The 27400-nt window shown below is 36.1% G+C and overlaps 1 protein-coding gene across 4 annotated transcripts in view; it reads right to left on the bottom strand.

The window, feature by feature from the left end:
• The window catches only part of TAF2 (TATA-box binding protein associated factor 2), a 72424-nt gene that overhangs the window by 11308 nt on the left and 33716 nt on the right, over nt 1-27400 (bottom strand). For 2 of the 4 annotated variants that reach the window (XM_079796346.1, XM_079796347.1), the window contains exons 11-26: nt 27031-27166; nt 23605-23759; nt 22777-22891; nt 22327-22436; nt 20606-20671; nt 18725-18977; nt 18288-18428; nt 15869-15979; nt 13908-14101; nt 12981-13120; nt 11622-11691; nt 7230-7339; nt 3151-3380; nt 1727-1882; nt 1144-1249; nt 381-500 (exon numbers count right to left, since the gene is read on the bottom strand). In XM_079796346.1, the coding sequence (XP_079652472.1) occupies nt 381-500; nt 1144-1249; nt 1727-1882; nt 3151-3380; nt 7230-7339; nt 11622-11691; nt 12981-13120; nt 13908-14101; nt 15869-15979; nt 18288-18428; nt 18725-18977; nt 20606-20671; nt 22327-22436; nt 22777-22891; nt 23605-23759; nt 27031-27166 (2213 nt within the window). The remainder of the gene's footprint in view (nt 1-380; nt 501-1143; nt 1250-1726; nt 1883-3150; nt 3381-7229; nt 7340-11621; nt 11692-12980; nt 13121-13907; nt 14102-15868; nt 15980-18287; nt 18429-18724; nt 18978-20605; nt 20672-22326; nt 22437-22776; nt 22892-23604; nt 23760-27030; nt 27167-27400) is intronic. The other 2 variants (XM_079796348.1, XM_079796349.1) reach the window with 1 other exon arrangement.

Genomic DNA, 27400 nt, shown 5'->3' on the forward strand with positions numbered 1-27400 from the left:
TTTTATGAAAGTACAGAGGCTCAGATTTGATGATTTGTACTGAAGCTGGCATTTTCATATTATAATATTCTTAGAAAAAGCACTACAAGAGCAAAATGCTAGCTTTAAATGACATGAAATGATTTTCCTCCTTCCTTTCTACTTTTCAGTTATTTCCAAGTCTTACAAAATAGTAGTGCATTCATTTGTTAGATACTACAAATTCAATGTGTTGCAAGAAAAGCAAGTTCTCAGATCTATATATTTTATGTATTTTGAAGTTAATAGAGAAATTTCATGTTGTATACCTGAAACAAATGTAATATTTAATGCAAAAAAAAGACATTTTATAAAATTTACAGATTTGTTCTTGAGCAAAAAAAATATAACAATAATTTCACCTGTTCCCTTCCGTGCAAGTTCCATCCCCCACTGGGGCTTTGTGACAGGTGTGACATCACCCCCTGGTGAGTGCTGGGGCATTAAAGCCCGAGAGCTAGCTGCCCGATATTTAGAGAGCCCTAAAATGCCAAAGGAGAAGAAGATGAATTAATTCCTTTGTTTCCCCAAAGAAAGGAAGAAAGAAAGAAAAAAGCCTGGCAGGTTTTTATAAGCTAGCCTTTAAATCAGAAGCAATTTAACAGAAAATTCTAATAATAAAAATAATACATTTTTGCCCTGCTGGTGTGGCTCAGTGGCTGAGCACTGATCCATGAACCAAGAAGTCAAGATTTGATTCCTGGTCAGGGCGCATGCCTAGATTGCAGGCTCGATTCCCACAGTAGGGGACATGCAGGAGGTAGCCAATCAATGATTCTCTCTCATCACTGATGCTTCTATCTCTCTCTCCCTCTTCCTTCCTCTCTGAAATCAATAAAAATATATTAAAGATATATGTATATTTTTAAAGTAAAAATAAATAAACAACAAATCTAATAGTATAAGCATGCCAAATATTAAAAAAATAAAATGGAAAAAGAACACTTTCTGTATTTATTCTTTTGCTCATATGTGTTAAATCTGATACAATCTAATATTTCATTTTATACCGGCTACTTTCAAGCTTTACAGTTGTTCACTTGAAGATAAATCAACACACCCTAGAACAGTGGTACCTTGTGAACTCTCTCGATCGGCCCAGTAACTGCAATACACTAATCTTACCTGGAGTAGACGGCCTTTCCAGCATGTTCAAATGATGAGAAATGAATGCCTGGCTGTCATGAACAGTATCCATATCAATCTCCTCTTCGTCTTGAGAACTTGAAAACTAAAACACACACGGAACAAAAGAGAAAAAGGGCCATTATATCACTTTATGTTTGGATCTTAGCTCTTAGGAAAAGTAGCAGAGAGGCCACAGGATATACCCCCAAATAATCTTAAAAGGAAAAGTAGGCTCTTTTTCTCAAAAAGTATAAGAGAGAAAAGATTATGTGGTCCAGCCTCCAAAAGGAGCTGAATGGAAATTGCTGGAAATGTAACAGCAACTAAAATCTATTCCTATGTTATGGGAGAGTAGTGAGCTGAGGTAGATCGTGCACACATAGTTTCTCCCCAAACAGAGAAGAAGTATGTGACAACAGAAGTTAAACAATCGGTTGGAATGTTTTAGAGATGGACATTTGGGTTCTTTTATGATTCAGTCTGTCCCATCTGTTCCTAAGGAAAAACCAAGTATTCATAAAGATTTACAAGAAGGTGAATATCCTACACTGTTAATACAGGTTTAACCTGTATTTCTTACTCTGATTTTGAGTTTGACTTTACTGCTATCCTCATTCTTCTCCAGTATTTGACCAGGTTCTAGTGGGGACCCCAGTGGTGTATCAGACTTCCTCTTCACTCCCTGCTGATGAGCTGATATATTACATGATGCTTCCTTGGCAAGATGATCACCTTCCTGCGGCAATATTTAAGATCAAAATTAGATTTCTGAAGACAAGTAGCTCATATTATAGCTGAAAACTAATAGCTATTGCAACCATGCAGATTAGAGCATGCCCAGTGCCTATAAGTTATCAGCAATGGGCTAAAAATAAATTTCACCTTTTCCTGTCTGCTAGTTTTTTTGGGGAAGAAAGAAGTTATTTAAGTGAACTTTCAGAGCTTTCCCAAAAGAATATATCTTTTGGTGTCATTTTCTCCTCTTATCCTAAAGACTCAAAGTGTGAATATGGATAAATTAACATATTTGTGCAAGAATTATAAGCATATTCACTTCCATAGATTTATAACTATTCAGATCTGAAAGAGCTCTTTAATGAGACACTTTTTTCCTATGTCTTACTTCTTCATAACCCAAACTCTAGGATACATTTTAAATTTACAATAAATAAGTAAAATTATATTTCAGAAAATCTAGGTGAATAAGTAATTTGAAATGACTAGTTCTAACTAGCATAGACAGAATCTGAGTGTTAAAGTGCCAAAACACCAGTAGGGAATTGCCAGGCAAGTAATCTGGTCTAAATATTGGTGAAAAATGAAGCTTGAAGTATTGGGAACATTTTGTCATCAATAAGAAAATCATTTCTGAGAAATGTCCTTTAAATTACAGTAAAATGGTTGATATGTATCCTAAAGGTCTTCTACAAAAATCTGGTAATTTTATAATACATAGCTAGAAATAAAACTTTTCGAAAGGCAAACATAATATATATAAAATTTTTAAATGTAATGCATAATCTCCTCCCAAATCAGATTACTCATTTACGTGATCATTTATTATCTTTCTACTTATTTATTTAATTCAAAAAGCTTTTCATTTGCCAGGCATTCATTATGTTTAGAACTGTGCTAGGTATTACACAGAGTAGGGAAAAAAAGTTGGGGCCCCTTGTGTTCAGTGTTCCATTACCATATGGACAAGAAGGTTAACATATAACAGGTTAAATATTCATGTCAATTTTCTACTACTCAACGAAGAAATTCTATGCTCAGTGTAAACAATCATTATGTCATCATAAAAGGAGTAAAGGGACTGGCAGCACTATGTAGTTGTCAGCAGCACTTTGTAAACTACACGGTGCTAAATGAATGCCAGCAGTTTCTCAAAAGGTACAAAAAAGCTGTTTGTGGCTTTAAAACTTGCCAGTTCAAAAGAAGCAATTCTCTTCTCTAGAGAGCTCAATATAATAAAATTATATCTGTAACACATGCAATTCTTACAGGGTTCTGAAATCCAACTAGCTGTGCGTGGCCACTTGGATTAATTGCAGTTTCTTGGTTGCCCGTGATGGCCTCTGGAATTATGGTTGGATTCAAGACAGCTTTTTTCTCTTTTAGATTAAGAACCAACCCAAGCTCTGGCAAGGGTAAGCAGGAAGGTCTACTGAGGCCAAAAAGTGTGAAGTACAAGTCCACAGCACCACACCGTAGCCTCCAGTCATGTGAAGTACCTAAAAAGTAAATAAATGAAACTCAATATACACATTTAACTGTACATTTTTATCTGTTCCAGAACTTGTGCAGAGGGAATGAAAGGATTATCATGCTTAAAAAGAGCCATCCCTTGACCTAGGCCCAACTGGCAAACCCTCTACCCTAAAGATGCATCTTATCTTAACACAGGTACTTATAAATTGTTACAGAAACAATCAATGTTTGTGAATGAATTAATGAATTTTATAACTGGAAAAATGTTTTTATCGTCACACCATTCTTCTTTAGAAAATGAATTTTTAAAAAGTAATGTTTTCTGCCTTTAAATTTTCTTCCACATTTGTTCATTCTCAGTTCATCTTGTCTAATTTTCTTCTTTAATAATCTGTTAGAAAGATATTGCTCCATGAACCTTCATGAACCATAGCATTTGAAACATATTCTCCTAACTCTCAAATTTATTATGTTCAGGTTTTACGTAAATATAAGAAACCCTACAACTACTTGAAATAACATAATTGTAAAATTGGACTTACAGTAGAGGAGGAAAATAGTTTGCTAAACACCTTTATATTAGTGTTGCTATACTAAGTGTTTGTTTTTAAAAAAACAAGTAATAGTAATAATAATAATAATAAGCAAACCCCAGAAGTGGCTACAGATAGTACAACATGTATAGAGGAGAAGATTGCCTGTGTAGAAATTCAGCTTAAAGTAGCTGAGAGATTAGAGGCAAGTTCTTTCAATTCCTCTGATGAGGCTCAGTTTTTTTATCTCCAAAATAGTGTTTGGTCTCAGATTGGCCCAAATCAATGACAGGCCAGATATCAGAGTTCTTTCTCACTTTCCTTTTTTCCCCCAGTAAAGCTCTCCAGGTAGGTATTGCCATCAAATAGAACTGACTGACAACATAAAAATTGTACCCAGGGTTAGGCAATTTATATGGTTTCCAGGCCAAATTTAAAATTATCTAGAGAATTTAAACAAGTGAGAAGAATCAATATGTAAATTCTTCCAGATAAGAAAATAAACCTTATAAATATTTAAATTTGACAGTGGTTTCAAAAGAGTAGCATAATATTTAAAAAGAAGAAACAAAAAAGAAAGAAGCTGCTAACAGCAAATTTTGGACAGCATAAATATTAAGCTTTGTGATTTTCAAGAACAAATATTTAAATAAGAAAATAAACTATAATTGACTAGTGATTCTGAGATTTACTCTAGTAGATAAGTAAATATTATATTAATTATATGCAAAGGTAATCCATACAAAAGGAATTGTAATTTTATGGAGTTCATACTACACTACACTGTGCTGAGGACTCTGCATGCCACACTGCTGTGAAGGAGCTACCATCAATCCCATCTGAGACATCTTCATTCTGCCACTGTGTATAAAGGCAGCAGAAACATAGCACTGTTAAAGCAAGAGAAAGGTAGGAGGATAAGGTTTTTATGCCCTAAAAACTATTAAACACACACACACACACACACACACACACACACACACACACACACAGAAATGAGAACAATACAAAATGAAAGGAAGAATTTACACTGGAAATCCATTCCCTTCTCTGGAATATGCATATCTGGACACTTTACTGGCCTGACATTGCTTCATTTTTGTAGGCCTTCATTATTCTTCTCCTCAAACCATCAGAATCCTGGGCCTTTCACACAGAGGCTGGAGGGGCTCAACCCTCTAAAAGAAGGGAGGGATCCTGACAGAGCAGCTAGCCCTGTATCTATATATTCGTGGGTGTAGCAAGAAAAGGAGTAAATCTTAGGCATTGTATCAGCTAGGAAAACAAGAATGGTTTAGGGTACATTTGTACTGGAAGAAAACCCTGAAGAACAATATCACCTAATTAATTATGTCTGCTGCCATCCTGACCATTTTGTTATAGATGTCATTGAAACCAGTTAAACAACTGAGTTTGAATTCTTGAAGTTCATAAAAAATTATTTTAATTTAATAAACTATTATTTTAATTTTGAAAAGCAAATAAAAATGTGTTTTCATAAGCTAGGATGTTCAGTTTTGTGTTTTCATAAGTTAGGATGTACAGATTAAGGATAATTAGGCAGCATAGTGAAGGCTGCTAAATGATTCTTTCTTTTTTTTTAGAGAGAGAGAGGAAGGGAGAGAGATAGGTGGGAACATCGATGAGAGAGAGAAACTTTGATCGGCTGCCTCCGCCTCCTACTGGGGATCAAGCCCGCAATCTGAGAATGTGCCCTGATCGGGAATCGAACTAGTAACCTTAGTTCACAGGTCGAAGCTCAACCACTGAGCCACATTGGTTGGGCTATGGTTTTTACTTTTTATTTCTATGTGGGCTTTTTGGTTTGGGTTTACCTTTAGTTTGGATGGAGGAATGAACATTACTGTTTTGTTTCTGAGGGAGTTCCTGGTGGTGTGTTTTCCTTCAAATAATTGATTTATAAATATTAAAATTTAAGGCTACGAGAGAGCTAAAAAATGGAATAGTGGTGCTTCTGTTAAAATTACCAAAAAAAAAAAAAAAAAAAGATTAAAAAATCAGAACTGCCCTGTATTTCAAAAATAAAATCTTAAAATGGTTGTCATTATAGTGGAATTAAGTTGAGCAGCATAGTGGGAAAAATCACTTCGGCTTAATTCCAGTTAGCTGTGTGATCTTGGGCAAGTCAATTGCCTGGGCCCTAAATGAGAGCGGTTAACTTAGCTGGTCTTTAGATCCTCTAAGATCTAAAATGCTAAGATTCCAAATCAATCAATTCCACTAGACAGAGGCCCTGGAACAGCTGCCAATGTCTGTGACAGCATTTTGAAGACCCTCTCACCCCAATCACTGACACGGCAAGGAACACTCATCTATAAATATAAAAGGCTAATATGCAAATTGTCCACTTGGGAGTTCGACCAGGAGAACGGGAGTTCGATCGCTCACTATGACATGTGCTGACCACCAAGGGGCAGCGCGGAACATAGCGGGCGACTAGAGGCGGCAGCGGGGCACTGAGGGAGCGAGGGAAAGAGGAGGTGGGGAGGCCAGGCCTAGGGACCCTACCCTGCATGAATTTCGTGCACCAGGAATCTAGTATATTGATAAAACAGTCATCACTTTCTTAATGCTGTCCATTCTGTCTTCATTGGCAGTGAAATTTAGGGACCAACCCTGCTTACCTGGATCACAACAGCACTCAAGAAGAAAGGAGGAAACCAGTATTGATGTTCTCTATTCAAATCAGAAAGTATATGAAGACAAACCACCAAATAGCAAATACAATCCTAAAAAAGATCATCTCTTCATTTTCTGAAGTAATTGCTATTAAAGCTGATCAAGCCAAAAAGCTGCTAAGAAGAAAGCTCACTTTGAAAGTCACTTTTTCAAGACATTTTTCAATAATGTCCTTATAGAAAGAAGCTTGAAAATGTGTACAAAGTGGGACCAAAGGGCAGTTCTGTCCCATCCTGTCTATCTTACACTAAGTAAAAAACAGCAAATTTCATTTTTATTTGTATGTGTATACATATGTAATTTCCTAAGAATAAAAGGAAAAGACTTATTTTTCAACCCTTTGTAACCTTCTGAAATAAAAACAACAATACTTTGCAGGTTAATATTTAAAGCTCTTTAACTATCTGAGACACTCATATAAATTAATATTTTTGTTTCTTCAATCACCCTTTGGGGCAAAGTGAGTGAATATATCCTTAGCAAATGTTATCACATCCACCACTGTGAAGGTAGATGTGTTAAGTAGCCTACTTAAAAAAAACAAAAAGTAAACCACAGTTCTTTAAGTATTGAAAACTTGTTACAAAATGAAAATAATCCAGTCATAATTTTGTTTTTTGAAAACTACTGTTTTCTTACCCGAATTCATAAGTTTCCAAAGTTGATCTACCAGGGCTTCATTGCATAAGGGGGACTCCATGTTCTTAGTAAATGGTGGGTTCTTAGTCAACATGTGTAGAATCTTATGTCTGGAGGGGAAAAATTAAAATTTTGTCTATCATTAAATTAAAAATTTTGAAAATTACCTGTAGTTCCTTCTTCCTATTTTATCATCTCCCTTCTTAGATCTAGCTTTGTGCTTAAGTTTCATTTCAAAAGGTGTATATTACTATACACCTTTTATACTGTGTGTTTTTCCCCCCGCTAAGTTCTGGTGGGTTTTCTCTTTCTAAAATTGCCTTAGTGTACAATGAGATCTTCTAAAACCTGACTCTGTATTCTTTTTTTTTTTTTACCTTTCAGCATTTCATATAATACTGGTTTGGTGGTGATAATGACTCTGTATTCTTAACCAATCATTCCCTTTCTGCTTCTAAAATGAATGTATTACTCTCCTTAGAAAACTTTTAAGAAAAAAAAAAGATCAGAAAATATAAAAATCTTAAAATGGGGCAAAAAAAAAAATCACATATAGGCCAAGAAGTCTACATTTGAGATAATACAAATGAATATAAACTTTGTTATTATAGTATCTTTGTAAAGCATGGAAATGTGCAGAAGCATTTTAAATAGGGAGATTGCAAAATGTTTCCTCAAAATAAGCTGAGATTTAGAAGAGTCAGTTATAACAAAGATCCTTACAGATGGCAACAGTTATACTCTGCTATTAGGAGTTTTTACCTGAACATATGGAGTCTTCTGAAAAACACCATAAAAAGAGAAAGAAAAGAAGCAAGGAGGCTCTGATAGTAATTTAACATTTAGTGAAGAGATAAAAGCCAGGCCTATGACAAAGTCTGAGAAATTAAAACCTCAGAGTAATGGCATGCTTGGACATAATGGAGGAAAAAAGAAACTGAGGTTATATTTTCTATAGATGCTAGCAAAACTTTAAAGAAGGTGGTGAACCTGGGAAATTTTTATATTTAATTGTTGGTGGAAAAATATCAAATCAGATTAGTACTTGAGAAAGAGATGGGAGAAAAATGGACTAGTAGGTTGTAGTTAAGTCACTTAATCCCTTTCGGATTCAATTTTATGTCTGTAAAACTGAAATATGTGGACTCTCACTGTTAACATCCTTTTGTGCTTTGAAATTTTAAGGCCATATGAAAGACTACTAACAGGATATGAGAACAAACAAAACTTTATGGTATTTATGCAGATCAGTGCACTCTATAGCCATGCCAAAGAATTGTAAAGGGTACTCTGGGGATACCTTTGAAATTATTACTAAAAGAGCAGTAATGATTAATACATGCATTACTTTTAACAATTAAACATTTCTTTAAAAGGTTTGTTTTTCTTTAACAGAAGAAACAGACAACAGAAGAAAGATTTTTACAATAGAATATTTATAGATGACTAAATACTCAAAAGGAGATAAAATTTAAGGAAAGACAATGAGAATCTTATGTTTAATTTTTGCAGAGATTAAATATCAAAACTCACAATAAGCATATGTTTCAGACATCTGGAACAAACCAGAAGCAAGTTTGATGCTTCTAAGAAAGTCATAGGTTTATGTCGTATAGATAGCAGCCAAAACATTGTATTATTTCCCTAGACAATTGAACAGTTTTTTGGTGGGCTAGTCAAATACCATTGTCAATCACTATCTATAGAAATGGAGTCAAACCAAAACCAAAATAATATTCAAAAACTCCCATGAGAAAAAGCACTGAATTGATACACTGTGATCATATGCATGCTTGATTCCAAAATGAGAAGATAATTCCATGACATCTTTAAAAATAGCCTATTCAACTTAATGCAATATAACTAATACATACTATGTTATTTGTCAATTATACCTCAATAGAGAAAGAAAGAAAAGAAGAGCAACCCTGGAACGTGCCCTGACAGGGAATCAAACTGGCAACCTCTTGGTTCATGGGTTGAAGCTCAACCACTGAGCCACCCTGGCTGCGCAATATGTTGAATTTTTTAAACTATGAGTAAACTATGGGTTAAATGATTTTAAGTAAAGCCCTAAGAAGTTCCTTGTTGGTGCTCTAAGTGAACCACATGAATTAAGAAGAAAACATGTCAAAAATAATCATGAAATATATCCTTAAAGAGATTTTCATCTCGGATTATAAATATTAGAGCTCTTTAAATTTGAATGATAGTAACAGTTCTACAACAATATTTCAAAAGCAATTATTTAGACTGTATAGCATATAATTCAGAAATATAAAAATTTTAAATATTAAATAATTTCATAACCTGCTTAAAATGGTTTTCAAAACACAATTCTAAGATCTCAGAAATATGCATCTTTTTTTAAAATACATTTTTATTGATTTCAGAGAGGAAGGGAGAGGGAGAGGGAGAGAGAGATAGAAACATCAATGATGAGAGAGAATCATTGATTGGCTGCCTCCTGCACGTCCCCTACTGGGGATCAAACCCACAACCAGGGCATGTGCCTTTGACTGGACTCAACCTTAGACCTTTTAGTCCTCAGGCCAATACTCTATCCACTGAGCAAACCAGCAAGGGCTGAAATATGCATCTTAATTTAGTTCTATTGATGTGTATTGAAAACAAATGAATACATGGTAAGTTTTATTTATTCTGTATTTATACTTTCTGTTCCTACTTGCTATCAGTAGGATCTTACTATAAACTTTTAAATTCATAAGCTCTGCCAGATAAGAGATATACGCAGGTCTTTTGCATATCATCTTTTATATAAATATGTATTTTAGAATGAATGATTATAAGATTTTTGTCCATGCAACCTTTACCCTTATTATATATCACAAGACAAATTATTTAAAATATAATTTGGATCACAAATGAAGAACTATAAAGTATTAACAGTAAAACTTTGTATAAAGAAGATTTATATAATAAGCATCGTTTTAAAACACTTAAATATAAGGTGACTTAACCAAAGAGCTGAAATGTCTTATGTGAATTCCTCATGCCCAGATGCATTTCAGTGAGGTTAGAAGGCAGAGTTTGTTTGACTTTTTAGAAGAAAATAACTACCTGCCAACTGGTGTGTATAAAGTTGAGCAACACAATTAATGTCTAGCTCTATGTTCTTGTTTCCAGTTGGAATGGCTACAACCTAAGTGACTTTCCAGCTGCCAACATTTATTTTATGAAATCATAATGTTAAAATGAATAAAAATTTAAGTGTGTAATATGTGCAAGGAAAATAAAAAATGATTAAAAAAAGTAAACCTATTTGATTAAACCATAAACATCCTACTTTGCAAAAGAAAGCAGCAGAAAAGATTAGAAGGAAATACAAAAACAAAAATAATCCGACCTACTTAAAAAAATTAAGATTTTATATGAGATAGAAAAGAACAAATGGAATATACCAAACAAAACGTTGCGCTTAATTATTTTTAAAGTAAGTTCAGCCAATCAGTAGAGGTTTCACAATTTTGGGTACTTAAGGGATCCTCTAGATCAGTGGTTCTCAAGCTTTCTAATACAGTTCCTCATGTTGTGGTGACCCCCAACCTTAAAATTATTTTCATTGCTACTTCATAACTGTAATTTTGCTACTGTTATGAATTGTAATGTAAATATCTGTATTTTCCGATGGTCTTAGGTTCTACAGCAGCGATTCTCAACCTGTCGCGACCCACAGGTTAAGAACCACTAGCAGGGTCGCCTAAGACCATCAGAAGACACAGATATTTACATTATGATTCATAACAGTAGCAAAATTACAGTTATGAAGTAGCAACGAAAATAATTTTATGGTTGGGGGTCACCACAACCTGAGGAACTGTATTAAAGGGTCGTGACATTAGAAAGCTTGAGAACCACTGCTCTAGATGCACTAAAAACTATTACATAAGCTTTCCTTAAATTAAAATAGAAATCATATGTAAAGTTACAGAAAATAAGTTTTATTTATTAACAACATATTTTTAAATGTCTTCTCAAAGTCAAATCAAGTTAATAAATTTAGAAAGGGCGTGATAAAAGCCTAACATAGTCCTATGTTTTCAAAATAACAAAGACTTGTTGCATGTATAATCTTCTGAAATTATTAAATTTACTTTAGGACTTTAAAAAATAATTATAGCCCTAACCAGTTTGGCTCGGTGGATAGAGCACCGGCCTGCGAACTGAAGGGTCCCAGATTCTATTCCGGTCAAGGGCATGTACCTTTGTTGCAGGAACATCCCCAGTAGGGGGTGTGCAGGAGGCAGCTAATCAATGTTTCTCTCTCATCGATGTTTGTAACTTTCTATCCCTATCCCTTCCTCTCTGTAAAAAATCAATAAAATATATTTTAAAAAATAAATAAAAAACCATTATAGCACAAAAACTAACCTTACATAGGGTACAGGGTCATTCTGAATCATATTAAGGAGCCACTGCAGTTCTTCATAACTCCTATCCACTGAAAATAAAAATTAAGAAATACATTTGGTGCAATTATAACCAATTAAACATGTGACAAGCAAGGAGTTCACACTTAGTATTTAGGACTCTCCCTTGGCTGGATTTAAATCAGAGCTAAAAGCTGAAGACAACTTCTTTACATTTTTCTCCCATGTAACAGACCACTTTGTAAATTTTATAAGTATTGTGCTATATGCAGCCAAAACATAAAACAGGACCAAGTTTATATTTTTCACTATAGCTCAAAGCAATGGCAAATACAACATAAAGCAAATTATAATTTATTGAGCCCTAAATTAGCCCTAAATTATAATTTATTGATCCCTAAACTCTAAATGGACAGAATGTACTTAAATAAAATTGTGTTTCTAAAAGTAAGTCAAATTATAGAGGTCTGATACTCAAATGGTATCTCAACTATATTATAAAGTGAACTAACTGTTTTTGCCCAAGTGGTTTCTTTCATCTAAGACCAAAGAGCAGCCTTAACTTTCAACATAACATAAAAAGCAATTACAAAAATCGTGTTATAACTATAATTATCCAATAAAATGACTCATTAGCTATTCCCATTCACCTTTTCAACAAGTTTTGCTATTACGACTTGAAAAGCTTTATTTTCATAATTTTATTTCTAATAGTTTCCATTTTCAAATGATTTTCAATTCATGGATCACATTTAAACATCTCTCAATAGCTTAAGTTCAATTTCATTGACACTCTATCAAAGTATTCTATTACTTCTTGGATTATTTCTTTTCTGTCACCTGCTCCTTTCTTCATGACTTACATTTCATCTCTTTATATTTCTCCTCTGTATTTCTGAAAATGTTTTGACTCTGTAGTTTTCTCTTAATTATGGCTTTATTTTTTCCCAATTTTATAAAGCCTTGCTTAATCCCTGTACTGAAGCTCCTGATGATGTCTCTTGCTCTACTTTCACAGATACAAATCAGAGATAGGAGCATGATGCCTTCTTGAATCCTTCTTATATAGTTAAAAATTTTCAAAAATCTCCTATTTCTTAAAATAACTCATAATTAAAACTATAAGAATGGTATACTGACTTCTTGGAAGGACCAAAGATATCTACTTATAATTTTATTCATTTCCCTCACTTATTAATTCTTATAAAAATTCTACATTGACCAAAAAAAAATCAGTGAATCAAGAATTTAAAATTAAATTGTATTTTACATAATAAGAAAACCCCAATATGTACAACTGACATTAAGTAGTAAACATTTCTTTCTAAAATGATATGAACAAATATTTCTAAAGCATTACCTTTAGTATAATCAACAACTGCTTCCAACGCTGCTATCCTAATGTCCACAAAGTGGCCATATTCTGCATAGGATTTAAAAAGAGTTGGGTCACTCGGAACATGACCATTCTTCTGAAGCACTCGTATGGCTCTCAAACAACTAGGAAAATAGTATTTACAGTGAAATACTTTTGTTAAAGTATTCTGAATCAAATTTGTTTGCTAGGCATTGGAAATTTATCTATAACAGTAAACTAAAAAATTGACCTGATTTGAAGCCACCTTTTAATTCTGAAACATTAAATTTTTCTGCAACGATCATAACAATTTTAAATATAAATCCTATGAAAGGAAAATAAATTTTAAAACTTATTTGTAAATCCAATTTCAGGTATTAATATACTTAGTAATTTCACCAAAAGTTTTAGTAGTTATATAGTTTAATAAATAATAAATGTGAAAGGTTAAATTGTTCACAATGTCTGAACTAGTGAATTGACTTTTTTAGCAAACTCCCAAATAGAAATTTTTGATAATTACATACAAAAAAGTTGAAAGCAAAAAGTCATCTTTAAAGAGTCTAATAGAAAAATGCTTATATTACATCTGATGAGAGAAAATATTTTGCAGACATAAAAAATAATACTTTTGAAAAATTCCTGATGACATGAGAAAGTGTTTATGATATAAGCAGAATGCAAAAATTATATATATATAATATATGTCCGGTAATTAAAAATTTAATTGTTACAAGAGGAAAAAAATTAGAAGGCTACTCTCCAAAACAGTTTAGTAATAATTTATCTGTGGATGATAGAATCATAGGATTTTAATCTTCTCCTTTATCTTTATTATATTTCCCAGTTTTCTATAATGAAAATAAATTTCGCTTATACTGTAATTATAAAAACAAATAACTTTAAAGAAAATGTAAAGAATCATCATACCTCACAGTGATGGTGTGTCTATAACTTGGAAGAAGTTTTTCCATATTCAAAAACCTGGTGATTTCTTCAAGAATGAGTCGCACATCTGGATTTAAATTATCTAAAGTTCGAACTTCATTATTCACACTGACTGCAGGTGTAACAGAGTTGGCAAGGGCATCAATCATTTCTGCACGATAATAGTTATCTGAAAACTAAGCCAAAAAATTATTATATAAAGATAAAATTCATGCTTCTGTTAAAAAATTAATAAAATAAAAATATTTATAACCTAAGACCATAATTTATCTAAAAACATAGATTGGTAAGTACTCAACTCTGTGTTTTGCGTAGAGTCCCACATAGAAAAAAAAGTGAGATTCATTAATTAGTAATATACTAGTTAACTCAATAAATACTTACTATATGAAAGGCACTCTTATAGTAACCTAGCCAGATTTCTCTAAAAGGAAGACCCAAGTCCATAAATCCTGCTGGTAATACAGACCTTCAAATCAGCTATTTAGTGCTTTCCTCTCACATATAAACATATAACCAAAGATCACCAGATATTTCAGAAAATTACCAACATAAAAAAGACGAGAACAAACAAAGGGGAAAACGCAACTTGAAGGAAATACGCGTGTTCAAGGAAAAGAAAACTGGCAGGTGGATAAAAATCCAAAACTATTATTAATATTATCTGAGAAATAATCAATGAGATGCCTCCCAATAGTAAAACATTTTAAAAAGAAATAAGCAGAGAATCAGGATCAAAATTAAATTGAAATATTAAGTATTTTAAAAACTCCTGAAGTTTTTGAGCAAAAGAAAAGTGAGAAAACAATAGGAAGAAAAGCATAAGGAAATTGGAGGGCTGATATAGAAGACAGAGCACAGGAATAATAGGAGTTTCTAGCAAAAACAGAGAAAATGGAAGAGGAAACTATAAAATAAAAAGCTAAATCCTAAACCCATATCCCAGTCAATTCCCAGAGAAACGATTTATTGAAAGGCAATCTGGGTGTGACTTGATTTAAACTCGGGAAATCAGATAATCTAGCCTGGGAATCTGAACATGAAGCAAGTGAGTTAATTCTACCACAAACTGCCAGGGATGGAAGAGGAATACCTACCCCCTTTTGACTTCCATTGTGGAGGCAGAACCTCACATGGACACACATGCCAATAAAGTCCCTAAAGAGTCCCATGCTCAGATACTGAGCAGAAAAAAGAAAATGGCATACAACAACAAACAAACAAAACCAAGTGTACACTATGGGAAAAGTTTTGTTTTCAAACCATTTAGATTGTTTTCAAGTATCTTTATAGTTTCACTGTTACCTCTGGGAACCACTATGCCCACAAAGCCCATTTATTTAACCACTATTTCTGACGTGTTTAGATCACAGAATGAACCCACAAATTAAAAATGAGGAGGGGGTGTGGGTAAAGTAGGAAAACCAAGACTTTAAATTTATCCCTCAGACCACATCCAATTCTCACAGATACTAGAATCCTAATTGGACAAGCTAGATTGTCTGATAACAAGTAAGGTGAAATAACTTGAAGCATGGCATCTAATAGCTTTTTCTTAAATAAATGAATAAACACACATAATGGTTTTATTAAAAAAAATCAAATTCATCAATGAACAAATCATCACAAAAGGGAACTGTTTTCTGGTAAAATAAAAAGGGAGTAAAAATAAAGTTGGGTTATCAGATTTCACCAAAACAAGTTTTAACTGGCTCTCCAAAATTTGAGGCACTACTATCTCCACATTACAAGTTATGAAGAACATTTAAAAACCAACTAATCTTGGTTTTCATCCACTGGTTATTATAATAAATCATGTTTACATGCTTCTAATGCTAGAAATTTCAAGTACCAGGGAGTCAACAATGATTTCGCAGTCTAAATATTTCTTTAAAAACAAAATATCACTGGATAGTTTTATAATAATCATTAAGATTTCTTACCTTATTTTTTCTGTTGTCATTATACTTGATTAAGTCTAAAATAAACGTTAAGACTTCTTTGGGGCAAAGGTTGTGAACATCTCTCAATAGAGCCATTGCAACTGGCATAGTCTATAAAAAATAATATTTTTAAGTATTATAACAATTCATTACTATAATTCATTGAATTCAGTGCATGTTAAAAAAAAGGGCTACTTTAGTGCAGACACAGGTTTCTGGATGGAGCCTAACCCCGCCCGCCCCCCCCCCCCCCCCCCCCGCCACCGTAACTCCCAGCCCCTCCCACTAAGAACTTGTGCCAAACATTCTAACAAAAGAGCTGAGCAGGAAACCAAGGAGACAGCTGAGTAACTGGATGCACTCTCTAGCCCATATGCCTCTGTTTTCATTTGTCAGAGGAAATATACATCATGTAAATGATATATTCAGCTCTGGGTTTTACAGTCAAAAAGGTATGGGTTTTAATATTAGATAAACCATTGTTCAACTCCTACTGTACTGCCTACTAAGATGGGTTATTTTAGCGAGTTGCTTACTAAAAAGCCTCACAACCACACAACTCTTTTCAGGATTAAAGGAAATAGTGGCTGGAGGCATGCAGTTCAATCATCAGTCTGAGAAGACATTGATTCTCCAATACCACCCCATCTCAGCTTAAGGAAAAATGGTAAATTATCTGAAATCCAGCCTAACATTCTCCCTCCCAAATTTTCACAGGCAATTTTTCCAAGGAGGTGGAAGCCTGACTCACACAGAAAAAAAATCAATCAATCAATAATAAAATAAAATGACTGGATGCCACTGACTTCTCTGATCACACCACTATAGGCTTTCAACAAACCATCCTGAATCTGTTTTACTGATGAAATTCACGGTAAATAATATACCATGACTTCCACTCTTAGCAGGTCTCTCAATGTTTCCAAGTAATCCTTTTACTTTTGCCTCTGTCATATATAATGCTTAACATCTCCTTCAACATCTATCATTTCACTTACTTTTTAAAAAATATTTTTTAAAGATATGTTTTTATTGATTTCAGAAAGAGGCAGAGGGAGAGATAGAAACATCAATGATGAGAATCATTGATCGGCTACCTCCTGCACATCCCCTACTAGGGATTGAGCCCGAAACCTGGACATGTGCCCTGACAAGGAATCGAACTGTGACTTCCTGATTCATAGTTGACACTCAACCACTGAACCACACCGGCCTGGCTCATTTCACTTACTTTTAATCTGCTTTCCACCTGCCTCAGAAAAGAGGGAGCTTCTTACCTTTTCTTTTTTTTTTTTTTTTAATATTTTATTGATTTTTTACAGAGAGGAAGGGAGAGGGAAAGAAAGTTAGAAACATCGATGAGAGAGAAACATCGATCAGCTGCCACCTGCACACCCCCTACTGGGGATGTGCCCACAACCAAGGTACATGCCCTTGACCGGACTCGTACCTGGGACCCTTCAGTCGGCAGGCCGACGCTCTATCCACTGAACCAAACCGGTTACGGCGTTCTTACCTTTTCTTAAATTACCCTCCCAACTATGTCCCACCCCTTAACACCTTCAGAATTCTCTCCATCTTTCTTATATTTACTGGCTCCCACTGAATATTTCATCCCTCTATCCAAATAAACCAAACCCATAAGGTCCGTTACTCAGGCCTGCTTTATCCTCCACATGTCTCCACTCTCATACTCTTCACCCCCAAACCAAGAAAGAAGAGGCTTCAATGGACTTTTCTATTTCAACTTCACTCTTCTTTCTAGTCCAATCTAGTTCATCTAATCTCTGCCTTCATTATTAAATTACTCAAAAAATTTTACAAATGATTTCCAAATTGCCCAAATGCTGACCACCCTGCCATCCTCACATTCCCTCACATCCATCACATCCCCACTTTCTAAATTATCATTTATAAAAGACTTATTATGTGATAAATATAATCTAAAACATTTCCCATGCTTGATTTTATTTAATTCTAAAAAAGGTAAATTTTACAATTGAGTAGACTGAGGCTTAGAGGGTTAAGGAACTTGTCCATGGGCAAACTGTCAGTGAGTAACAGGGCTGGGACTGACGCTTGTGTAGTGTGCTGCTTGTCTCTTACTCAGATATGCTGTCCACATCCTAGGACTTACCCATCCCTCGATCCTCAAAAGCAACCAGTCCCAAATTCAAACTATCCATTTCTATTTATTTTAGTTTTAATGTGGATTGTGAGTTACTTTCCACCGCTCATAAAATCAATGAGCAATCACTTAATTAAAATTTTGGAAAAAATTTTAGAAACAAAAAGAGCAAAGGCAAAACCTTTTAGAATAAAGTAAACACATCTATCATTTGAATAGTCTCCAAGTTAAACTGAGATATACAGATAGTGGCATAAAACAATCATAGGAAATTTGGAAAGTAAACTGTACCTTTTGTAGAAAATAACTTTGAAAGCTCATAAAGTTGTTTGTTTTCACAATGTTTGGACAAGTTTTACAACAAAACATTCTAGTAAAGAGTGACTTCATGGCTGGTGGTCCTGTCCATGTGCTCACCATTGAATTTGCAATCTGCAAATAATTAGAAAACAAAGTAATTTCCATCACCACAGCAAACATGTTTTCAAATAAATAAAACAGCTTTCCAAAAGTTAGCAATGCAATTGGATTAGTTTTTAACAACTTCAATTCTTAGAAATTTAATACATTTTAGCCTTCCATTATCATTTCTAAGAAAATATACAAACTTAACCCCCCAAATTCTTATGTACACTCCAACCACTGATCCACGATGGCCAGGGCAGAGTTCTATTGTTTTTAATATTCAATATTCAATCTTGTTTTCTTTCTCCTATATGTAATCTCACCTTTGCAAGGCAGAAGCAAGCTGACATTCTTACTCGGTAGAAACACTGCTCTTGTTCTAATATGTCAGTGAGGGCAAGCCGAGATGCTGGTGTGGGGAACTTTTCTAAGGCCAAGATGGACTCTTGCTGTGCAACCACATCCCTCTCGTAGCGGAGCTGGTACTGCCACATGAAATCTGCTTGCTCAAATTCTACTTTCCTCAGGACTGACATATCGGGGTCTATCCTTATCCACAGCAAAGGGGAATCAGCACTGAAAGAAAACACAACTTCCCTTTTTATTTGTTTTTTAATTTTACATGTTCATAAAATAAAAACAAAGCGTTTATTAATCAGATTCTCTTCTACATGCAGTATTCAAGTCTGCCTGGAGTTTAATGTATCCATTTTTAAAAAATCACATTGACAGCTTTCTCATTATGTTTAACTTCATCACAATGACTATCTATATCAATCATGTTGAAAAGATCTCCAAGGATAGTAAGACAGTTAGCTGTCACAAAGGAATTCCATCTGAAATTATTAATTTGGGACTTTGATTTGTGATTACATAATGTAAAAAAGGGAATAAGAACAAGTTTCTTCATTTCACTTTCTGTTGCCAAATAATTGACTATGGCTTTAAGGGCCACCCCTTACTAGAAATCAATCTGTGACTAAGAAATGAATTATTTTATTAAGTTATTTAACTGACTTTTAATATATTTTTTTTAATGCTAGACTCATAACCACCTTTTTCAAACAGTAAGTTATGAAATTATAGTTTGGAAGCACATATGAATTTACTCTCACAGTAAGAAGCACAGTTTAAAATATCTAGTCTATGTCAACGCTTTTATCAAAGGAACAGCACTTGATATATTAATTCAATTCATCCAATACCACTGGTTGATACGGAAAAAATATAAAAGCAATATATAACCAGCAGTGATATTTGGCAACCAAGTTAGTAAATAACTGCAGATGTTTTATAAAAAACATACAGGCACAATATGGATAGACAAAAAGTTTGATCAATATATTTTTTTAAATATAACTTAATAAATATTACCATATAAAAAATTTAAATAATGATATTTAAATTGTGTTTTGCAAGCACAGGGATCCTTAAAAGACCCTGAAGCCTTGTCCAAAGACATAGAATCACTACCTGAGAGCTCATTAAGAATGCAAACTATGAGGACCCACTAGCACAGCGCTCAGTCAGAAACTGCATTTCCAGAAGATCCCCAGAAGTGTTGACATGCATGTTATAGCTCGAGAAGCACTGGTCTCAAGGGCAACAGGAGAGCAAGAAAGCTGCCTAAACCAAGACTGTGCCCACCTCACCACCACCCTGTATTTCCTCAGGCTAGATTTACTTTTCCCTCTTCCATTATTTTTTTTAATTTTATTTTTAAAATTAAATTTATTGGGATAACATTGGTTAAATAACATTACCTAAGTTTCACCACCTAAAGTCTAATCTCCTTCTGCCACCATATAGTTGACCCCCTTTACCCTCTTCATCCTCTTCCCCTCTAATAATGACCATATTGATTGTGTCTATGAGTTTGTTTTGTTTGTTCATGTTACTTTTTGTTTTATATCCCTTGAGTGAAATCATGATTCTTGTCCTTTTTCACCTGATTTATTTCACTTGGCATGATACTCTCAAGATCCTTCCATATTGTCACAAATGGCAATATTTCATCTTTTTTATGGCTGAGAAGTATCCCACTGTATATGATTTTACCTAAGATTTGCTTTAGCATAAGGTTCCATTGCCTTTCAAAAGTTTTCATAGCACTAATTTCAGGACATTTATATACTTTAAGATGTATATAACAAGACAAATGAGAATGCAGAACATATATCCTTAAACTTAAGTAATTAACTTACTCCATTGCAGAAAGATCCATATCAACTTCCTCTCCATTCATCAGTGGAATTTTCTTCTTCTTATTCCTACATTTAAGAAAAATTAAGTTTGAAATTGTGACATTTCCAGTTCCAAGAAGAGATAAAGAGCAGCTGAAAATCAAGTTAAGGATTTCATGCAACCTTGAAAGATATCATAAGGAAGAAGGAATAGTAAATGTAATGGAATTTAATCACAACAAAATGATTTTGAAGCTGAAGGAATGAAGTAAATGATATTGAGATGTCACTGTGATCAAAGTTTAATGAAAAGAAGAAATATAAATGTCAACTTAAAACATATTCCCAAGAACTGGTAGCTACAGTTTTATGTAGAAAATATAAGAAAGCTATCAATAAAGAAATCCTTTGTTTAAAAATTTTTTTAAAAAAAGAAAGAAAATACATCCCTGGCCGGTGTGGTTTACTTGGTTGAGTGCCATCCCATGCACCGCAAGGTTGGTCGATTCCCCTTCAGGGCACATGCCCAGGTTGTGGGTTCAATCCCCAGTGGAGATGTGTATGGGAGGCAACTGATTGATGTCAAAGGTAGAGAACATAAAAAGAAACAGGGCCTGGCCAGTGTGGCTCAGTGATTGAGCATTGACCTATGAACCAGGAGGTCACAATTCAATTCCCAGTCAGGGTACATGCCCAGGTTGTGGGCTCAATCCTCCGGCATGCAGGAGGCAGCAGATCAATGTTTTTCTCTTATCATTGATGTTTTGATGTTCTCTCTCTCTCTCTCTCTCTCTCTCTCTCTCTCTCTCTCTCTCTCTCTTTTCCCCCCTCTTCCTCTCTGAAATTAAAAAAAAAAAAAAAAGTATTTTTTTTTTTTTAAAAGGGGTGGAGGATTTCCCTTAGAACTAAGAAAGAATTTTCAGAGAAAGAATGCTTACAGATTCAGGAAAATGATTCGGGGAAATTCCTGAATCAAGTTCCCTGAAAGCTGTCAAAATCAACTGACACTCTCAGGTCTGAGATGACCTAAATGTAGGCATGAGTATGAGTATAGACTTCTGTTCTTGGAATTTTAATATTACTACTCATTACTACAGCAAAGCACAAAAGTATGATCATCTTTCACTGTTCAGAGTACATGCTACAGGCTGAGTTTAAAAAAAAGTGATAAAGAAAAATACATTAAATAAAACATGAATTGTTGGACATCTCTAAGTAAACTGGTATTGTACCTTTGAGACAGTAAGATTGTTCTGTAAGAGCATGGTGATACAGGGAAAGGGGAGAAAGCCACATAGTGTAGATGATGTAGGGGCTTTCATGACACATGTATTCAGCTCCTTCCTTTATACCCAATGATCATTTCCCAATATTTCCTGTAGATATTAGTCCAATGAGACTAATAAGAATAAAACTAAGCAATTTATCTTGAATTTTTCCCGGCTCCAAAAACTCAAACTTCTATTCCACCTCCTCCTGTCCCTACAAAATAAGAATTATCAAACCTAAATTGGAAAATTATTTAATTCTAATGTAAAAAAAATGTTGTAAAAAACAAAAAGCAAATAAAGAAGGTTTGGTAATACTAACTTGAAGTAAAAAGGGGGGGGGGAAGATACTAGAAAACATGTTCTCTACCTAAAAAAATAGGTACACATTAGGATTTTTATTTTGGCATTTTAATATGTGATACTTACAATTTAATTATAAACTTCAATTTATAAGTATGATTCAATGCCTACCTTCTGCTTTTGGAATGGCAGGGTATATCATGTTTAAGGCTGTTTTCTTCAATTTGCAATGTATGATTGAAGGATCCATCTAACTCCTGCACTGTCACTTTAAGTGGTCCCTTTAAATTAAAGAAACATAATGTTCATGGATAGTGCTAGAAAAATAATATGTATTCTTACATGTGTACGTATATGTATCAAAATATAAAATAATACTATCCAAGATGTGTATCTGAAGACCAAGAAAAGCAATTGGTGCCAGATGGGAGAATTTGTATCCCCTGAAATCTCCATTTGTAATCTGTCTTCCATTCAGCAACACTTGGTTTTTGCTCAATTTCATTCTTTGTAAACAAAATCTCATTATGAAACTTCAAATCAGATTCCTACTCAAAAGCCCATCCTATATTGTAACTGGGGAGAAAGTAATGCAAAAGCCCATTTTAGAAAAAAACTTACCACATATTTCTGAGTTCCAGGTGATGTATAATCTTGTTTTATTTCCAATTCCAAGACATTTCGTTTTCTATTAAATGCAAAACTTCCATAAAATTTTACCACTCCACTCTGGTCTCTGAAGAATCGTAAAGGAACTTTTGCATACTTAAATGAATATGTACTAAACAAATTATTCACTGTGGTAATAATAATTTTCAAATGCATTACCACCAGTTCAAAGCTTGAGAGCATGCTTCGTTGTAAAGCAGGTGGTAAAGTATTCAGAATTCTTGTGGTAAATGTTTCCCCAGATTTAAACAGAATTTCTGAAACATTGAGAAATTTGTGTTTTGAAAAAAGTAAAACCACTCTACTGGGTTGCTAATATAACCAATGAGAAAATGTAAAAACTAAAAAGTTCCAAGATACTACTCAAGTTGTGCCAACTTCTAACCACATCTATAAGTCAACAGACCATTGCATCTTACAAGTAACTATACAGGCCTGTCTGAATTATTTACCTCCCCTACCATCAAGCCTATTGCTGTACTCACAGTAAAAACTACTTCAAAATATACCAAATTTTACAAATAGTATGGATGTGTGTATGAGAGAGAGAGAGAGAGAGAGAGAGAGAGAGAGAGAGAGAGAGAGAGAGAATTTCAATGATTAGCAAGCACCTTATAAGAAATGATTTATAGTTCTTGGTTATTTTTACTATTCTTTAGAAATATAGTTTTTACCTCTCCTTTCATCTCCCAAATCCCTCTTCTTCCTCCCTCCCCTTACACATATAATCTTCTCCCCCGCCCCCACCATCACTTATTGAATTGCTATTTAAAAGGATACACCCACTGCTTTATTAAAGGCTGAATGTCTTTGCCAGAGACATTCGAGATGGATTTCAAAAAACCAAACGTGGAAACCAACATTTGACTCCACATATGGGACTGGAACTTCTGAGATGAAGCAGTACTAGCCAAACTTAGCAGTTTATTGAAAACCTGTAAGGATAAAAGTATCATTTAGTAACATAATATACACTAGAGGCCCAGTGCACGAAATTCGTGCATGGGGGGGTGGGGGGTGTTCCTCAGCCCAGCCTGCACCTCTCCAATCTGGGACCCCTCTCACAATCCAGGACTCCTGGCTCCCAACTGCTCACCTGCCTGCCTTCCTGATTGCCCCAACCGCTTCTGCCTGCCAGCCTGATCACCCCATAACCACTCCACTGCCAGCCTGATTGATGCCTAACTGCTCCCCTGCCAGCCTGTTTGCCCCTAACTGCCCTCCCCTGCAGGCTTGGTCCCTCCACAACTGCTCTCCCCTGCAGGCCTGGGTCCCCCCCAACTGCCCTTCCCTGCAGGCCCGGTCGCCCCCAACTGCTCTCCCTTGCAGGCCTGGTCACCCCTAACTGCCCTTCCCTGCAGGCTTGATCACCCCCAACTGCCCTCCCTTACAGGCCTGGTCCCTCCCAACTGCCCTTCCCTGCTGGCCTGATCACCCACAACTGCCCTTCCTTGCAGGCCTGGTCCCTCCCAACTGCCCTCCCCTGCTGGCCATCTTGTGGCGGCTATCTTGTGTCCACATGGGGGCAGGATCTTTGACCACAGAGGGGCAGCCATCTTGTGTGTTTAAGTGATGGTCAATTTGCATATTACTCTTTATTAGATAGGATAGAGGCCTGGTGCATGGGTGGGGGCCAGCTGGTTTGCCCTGAAGGGTGTCCCGGATCAGGGTGGGGGTTCCCTTGGGGCATGGGGCGGCCTGGGCAAGGGGCCTGTGGTGGTTTGCAGGCCAGCCACGCTCCCCAGGGACCCAAGCGGAGGCCCTGGGATCTTGGATTTATTTATCTTCTATAATTGAAAAATAGCCTTGAGCGGAGCCAAGCCTCCTGTTCACTCTGTGGCTGCCGCCATTTTTTTTGGACTTATTTATCTTCTATAATTGAAACTTTGTAGCCTTGAGTGGATGCCTGGGCCTGCCAGGGTGTGCAGAAAGCTGGGCTTCCTCCATGGCCAGGGGCAACTCAAGCCTCCTACTCTCTCCAGCTCCGTGGCTGCCGCCATTTTTGTTGGGCTTTATTTAACTTCTATAATTGAAACTTTGTAGCCTTGAGTGGAGGCCTGGGCCTGCCAGGGTGTGTGGAAAGCTTGGCTTCCTCCATTGCCGGGGAAACCCAAGCCTTCTGCTCGCTCTGTGGCTGCAGTCATCTTGGTTGCGGTTAATTTGCATACTCGCTCATGATTGGCTGGTGGGCGTGGCTCGTGTGTACAGCGGAGTGATGGTTAATTTGCATATTACTCTTTTATTAGATAGGATTGCTTTCAATTATCTATGAAACCACTTTGCAACAGAACTTTATTACAGTCAATTATAGAAGACAGTAATTTCACATCTTACTATATAGATTGTTCTAAAGACTATCAATAGAAGTATGCAAAGAATTAAACAGCCAGAATAAAAACCATTTTTCTTTTAAATAAAATTGAATTTTAATAATGTCTTTGCCAACACTGAATATTGTTTTTAAGGTTTATAATAATATATAATTCCTATAATTTGTTATGCTATGAGCTTTACATAGAAACTAAATATTACTTAAGAAGTTGAGAACACTCAATAGGTTTTATAGCACTCCAAAAAGCTAAATGGCTCTTGATGGACCACCTCTCATTTAATATCTGTTCTTTACTCTAAAGGCAAGCTGAAGAACAGAAGCATTATAGAAACTTAATTTTATGGCAAACTTTAAGAGTTTTTTTAAAAAGATTACTAAAAAGTTATTTTTCACTTACCTCTAAGAATGTTATTAATGAGGAAAAAATATATCTGGTTTCTACCTCAACTACTATCCTATATAATAAAAGCCTAATATGCAAATTGTCCCCTTGGGCGGTCATTCCATCGAGAGTTCAACCGCTCGCTATGACGTGCGCTGACCTCCAGGGGACAGTGCGAAACATGGCAGGTGTCGGCAATGTGGCACTAGCAGCAGGCAGCAGTAAAGGTGCTGCTGGCCCCAACGAGAGCAGGCCTGCAGCGGGATGTTGGGGCAGAGGAGCGGGCTGTGCCAGGCTAAGGCAGGTGAGAGCGGGGGCGGGGCCGCAGCCCGGCTCCCAGGCACTAAGGGAGGCAGGCGGGGACCCCAGCCCCAACCAATTGCCCCAAAAATGGCAACTAGTGGCTGGCAGGCCCTGAATGCCCGATTGGGGCTGGGTCCCGGGCTGGGACAGGGAACTGGGGGTGGGTGGCAGCGACCAACCTTCCACAGCGCCCTGGCGGTGGGCTGTGACCTCTCACCAGCTACCTGGGGCTGGGGGTGATGGGGATGGAGGTGCGATGGGAATGCGGAGTGTCTGCTGAGCTCACTCTCACTCCCCCTGCTACCCTCCCCCGGGACGCCAAGGCTCATGTGCTGGGGAAGGCTCTGCGCTCAGGTGCTGGGCACCAGTGAGGAGCCCGCTCCGCACCAGCGCGGCCTCTTCCAGGTGCACCGGGCCACAGCCACTGGGATCTCAGGGCCCAGTCAGGCTCCCCATGGGTTTAGTCTGCAAGGCTGGACAGGAGAGAGCACGCTTCCCACCCGGCTTCTGTGCAGCACTGCTGGGCAGCCCAGAGGCCCACGCTGCGCCCCAGCCCGCAGCATCAGGCTGCGCTCACCACATCTCTGCATGGGGCCTTGGGCATGACTCAGGCAGAGGAGAGCGCGCAAGGGGCCTGGGGGCCCAGGTGCTACCCAGGGTCCAGAGGTCAGCTGGGACCTGCCCTTCCACACCACACACTCGTGCTTTGATCAATGGCCAGGCCTAGGGACCGTGCCTATGCACAAATTTCGTGCACCGGGCCTCTACTATCTCAATAATTTACACCAGAACTTGCTTACAATATATGGCAGAATTTAGCAAAAACAAATATAAATATATTTTAGATAGGTTTACCTTTTTCTACTGAAAACATTTCTAAATGGCACTTCATCCTTAATATTTTAAATAATGAACACAAAACCATATGTATAAATTGGTTTTACTTTCATCCTCACATTCTAATTTTATCTTCACAATAATCCTACACTAAGTGTCAAGTATTGATACCCATTCTATAGCTGAGGAAACACAAACAAAAAGCATAGGTCTAAGTGGGCTAACAGCTAATGAATAAGAGAACTTCATCTCATAAGCCCAGATACCCTGACCCTATTTACAGAATAGTATTCATATTATACACATACAGATATTTCTTTATAATTGGTCAATTCTTAACTTTAATACTTACTTGTAGCATAAATTCCATACTGATCCTATTTTCAATCAATCTCATCACAAGGTGAGCTTTACACTGGAACATAGTGTAGTACTCCCAGGACAGCGTATGTGGATGCTTTATTGAAAAGTATAGATGGGAAGCCGGACTAAACAAATAAACAGATTTACTTAACATAACAATTTTAAATACTTAGTAAATAATACATTTCATGGCCACATCAAGACAGTAAATAAAAATCTTCTTGGGAATACCTTAGTATGAGAGCAACAAAGACTAGGATACATATACGCACAAAAAAATTTTAAGCCCGGCCTGCGTGGCTCAGTGGTTGAGTGTCCACCTATGATCCATGAGATAAAGGTTTGATTCCTGGTCAGGG

This window comes from Cnephaeus nilssonii (genome assembly GCF_951640355.1).
Source record: "Cnephaeus nilssonii genome assembly, chromosome: 18".
Lineage (NCBI taxonomy): Eukaryota > Metazoa > Chordata > Mammalia > Chiroptera > Vespertilionidae > Cnephaeus > Cnephaeus nilssonii.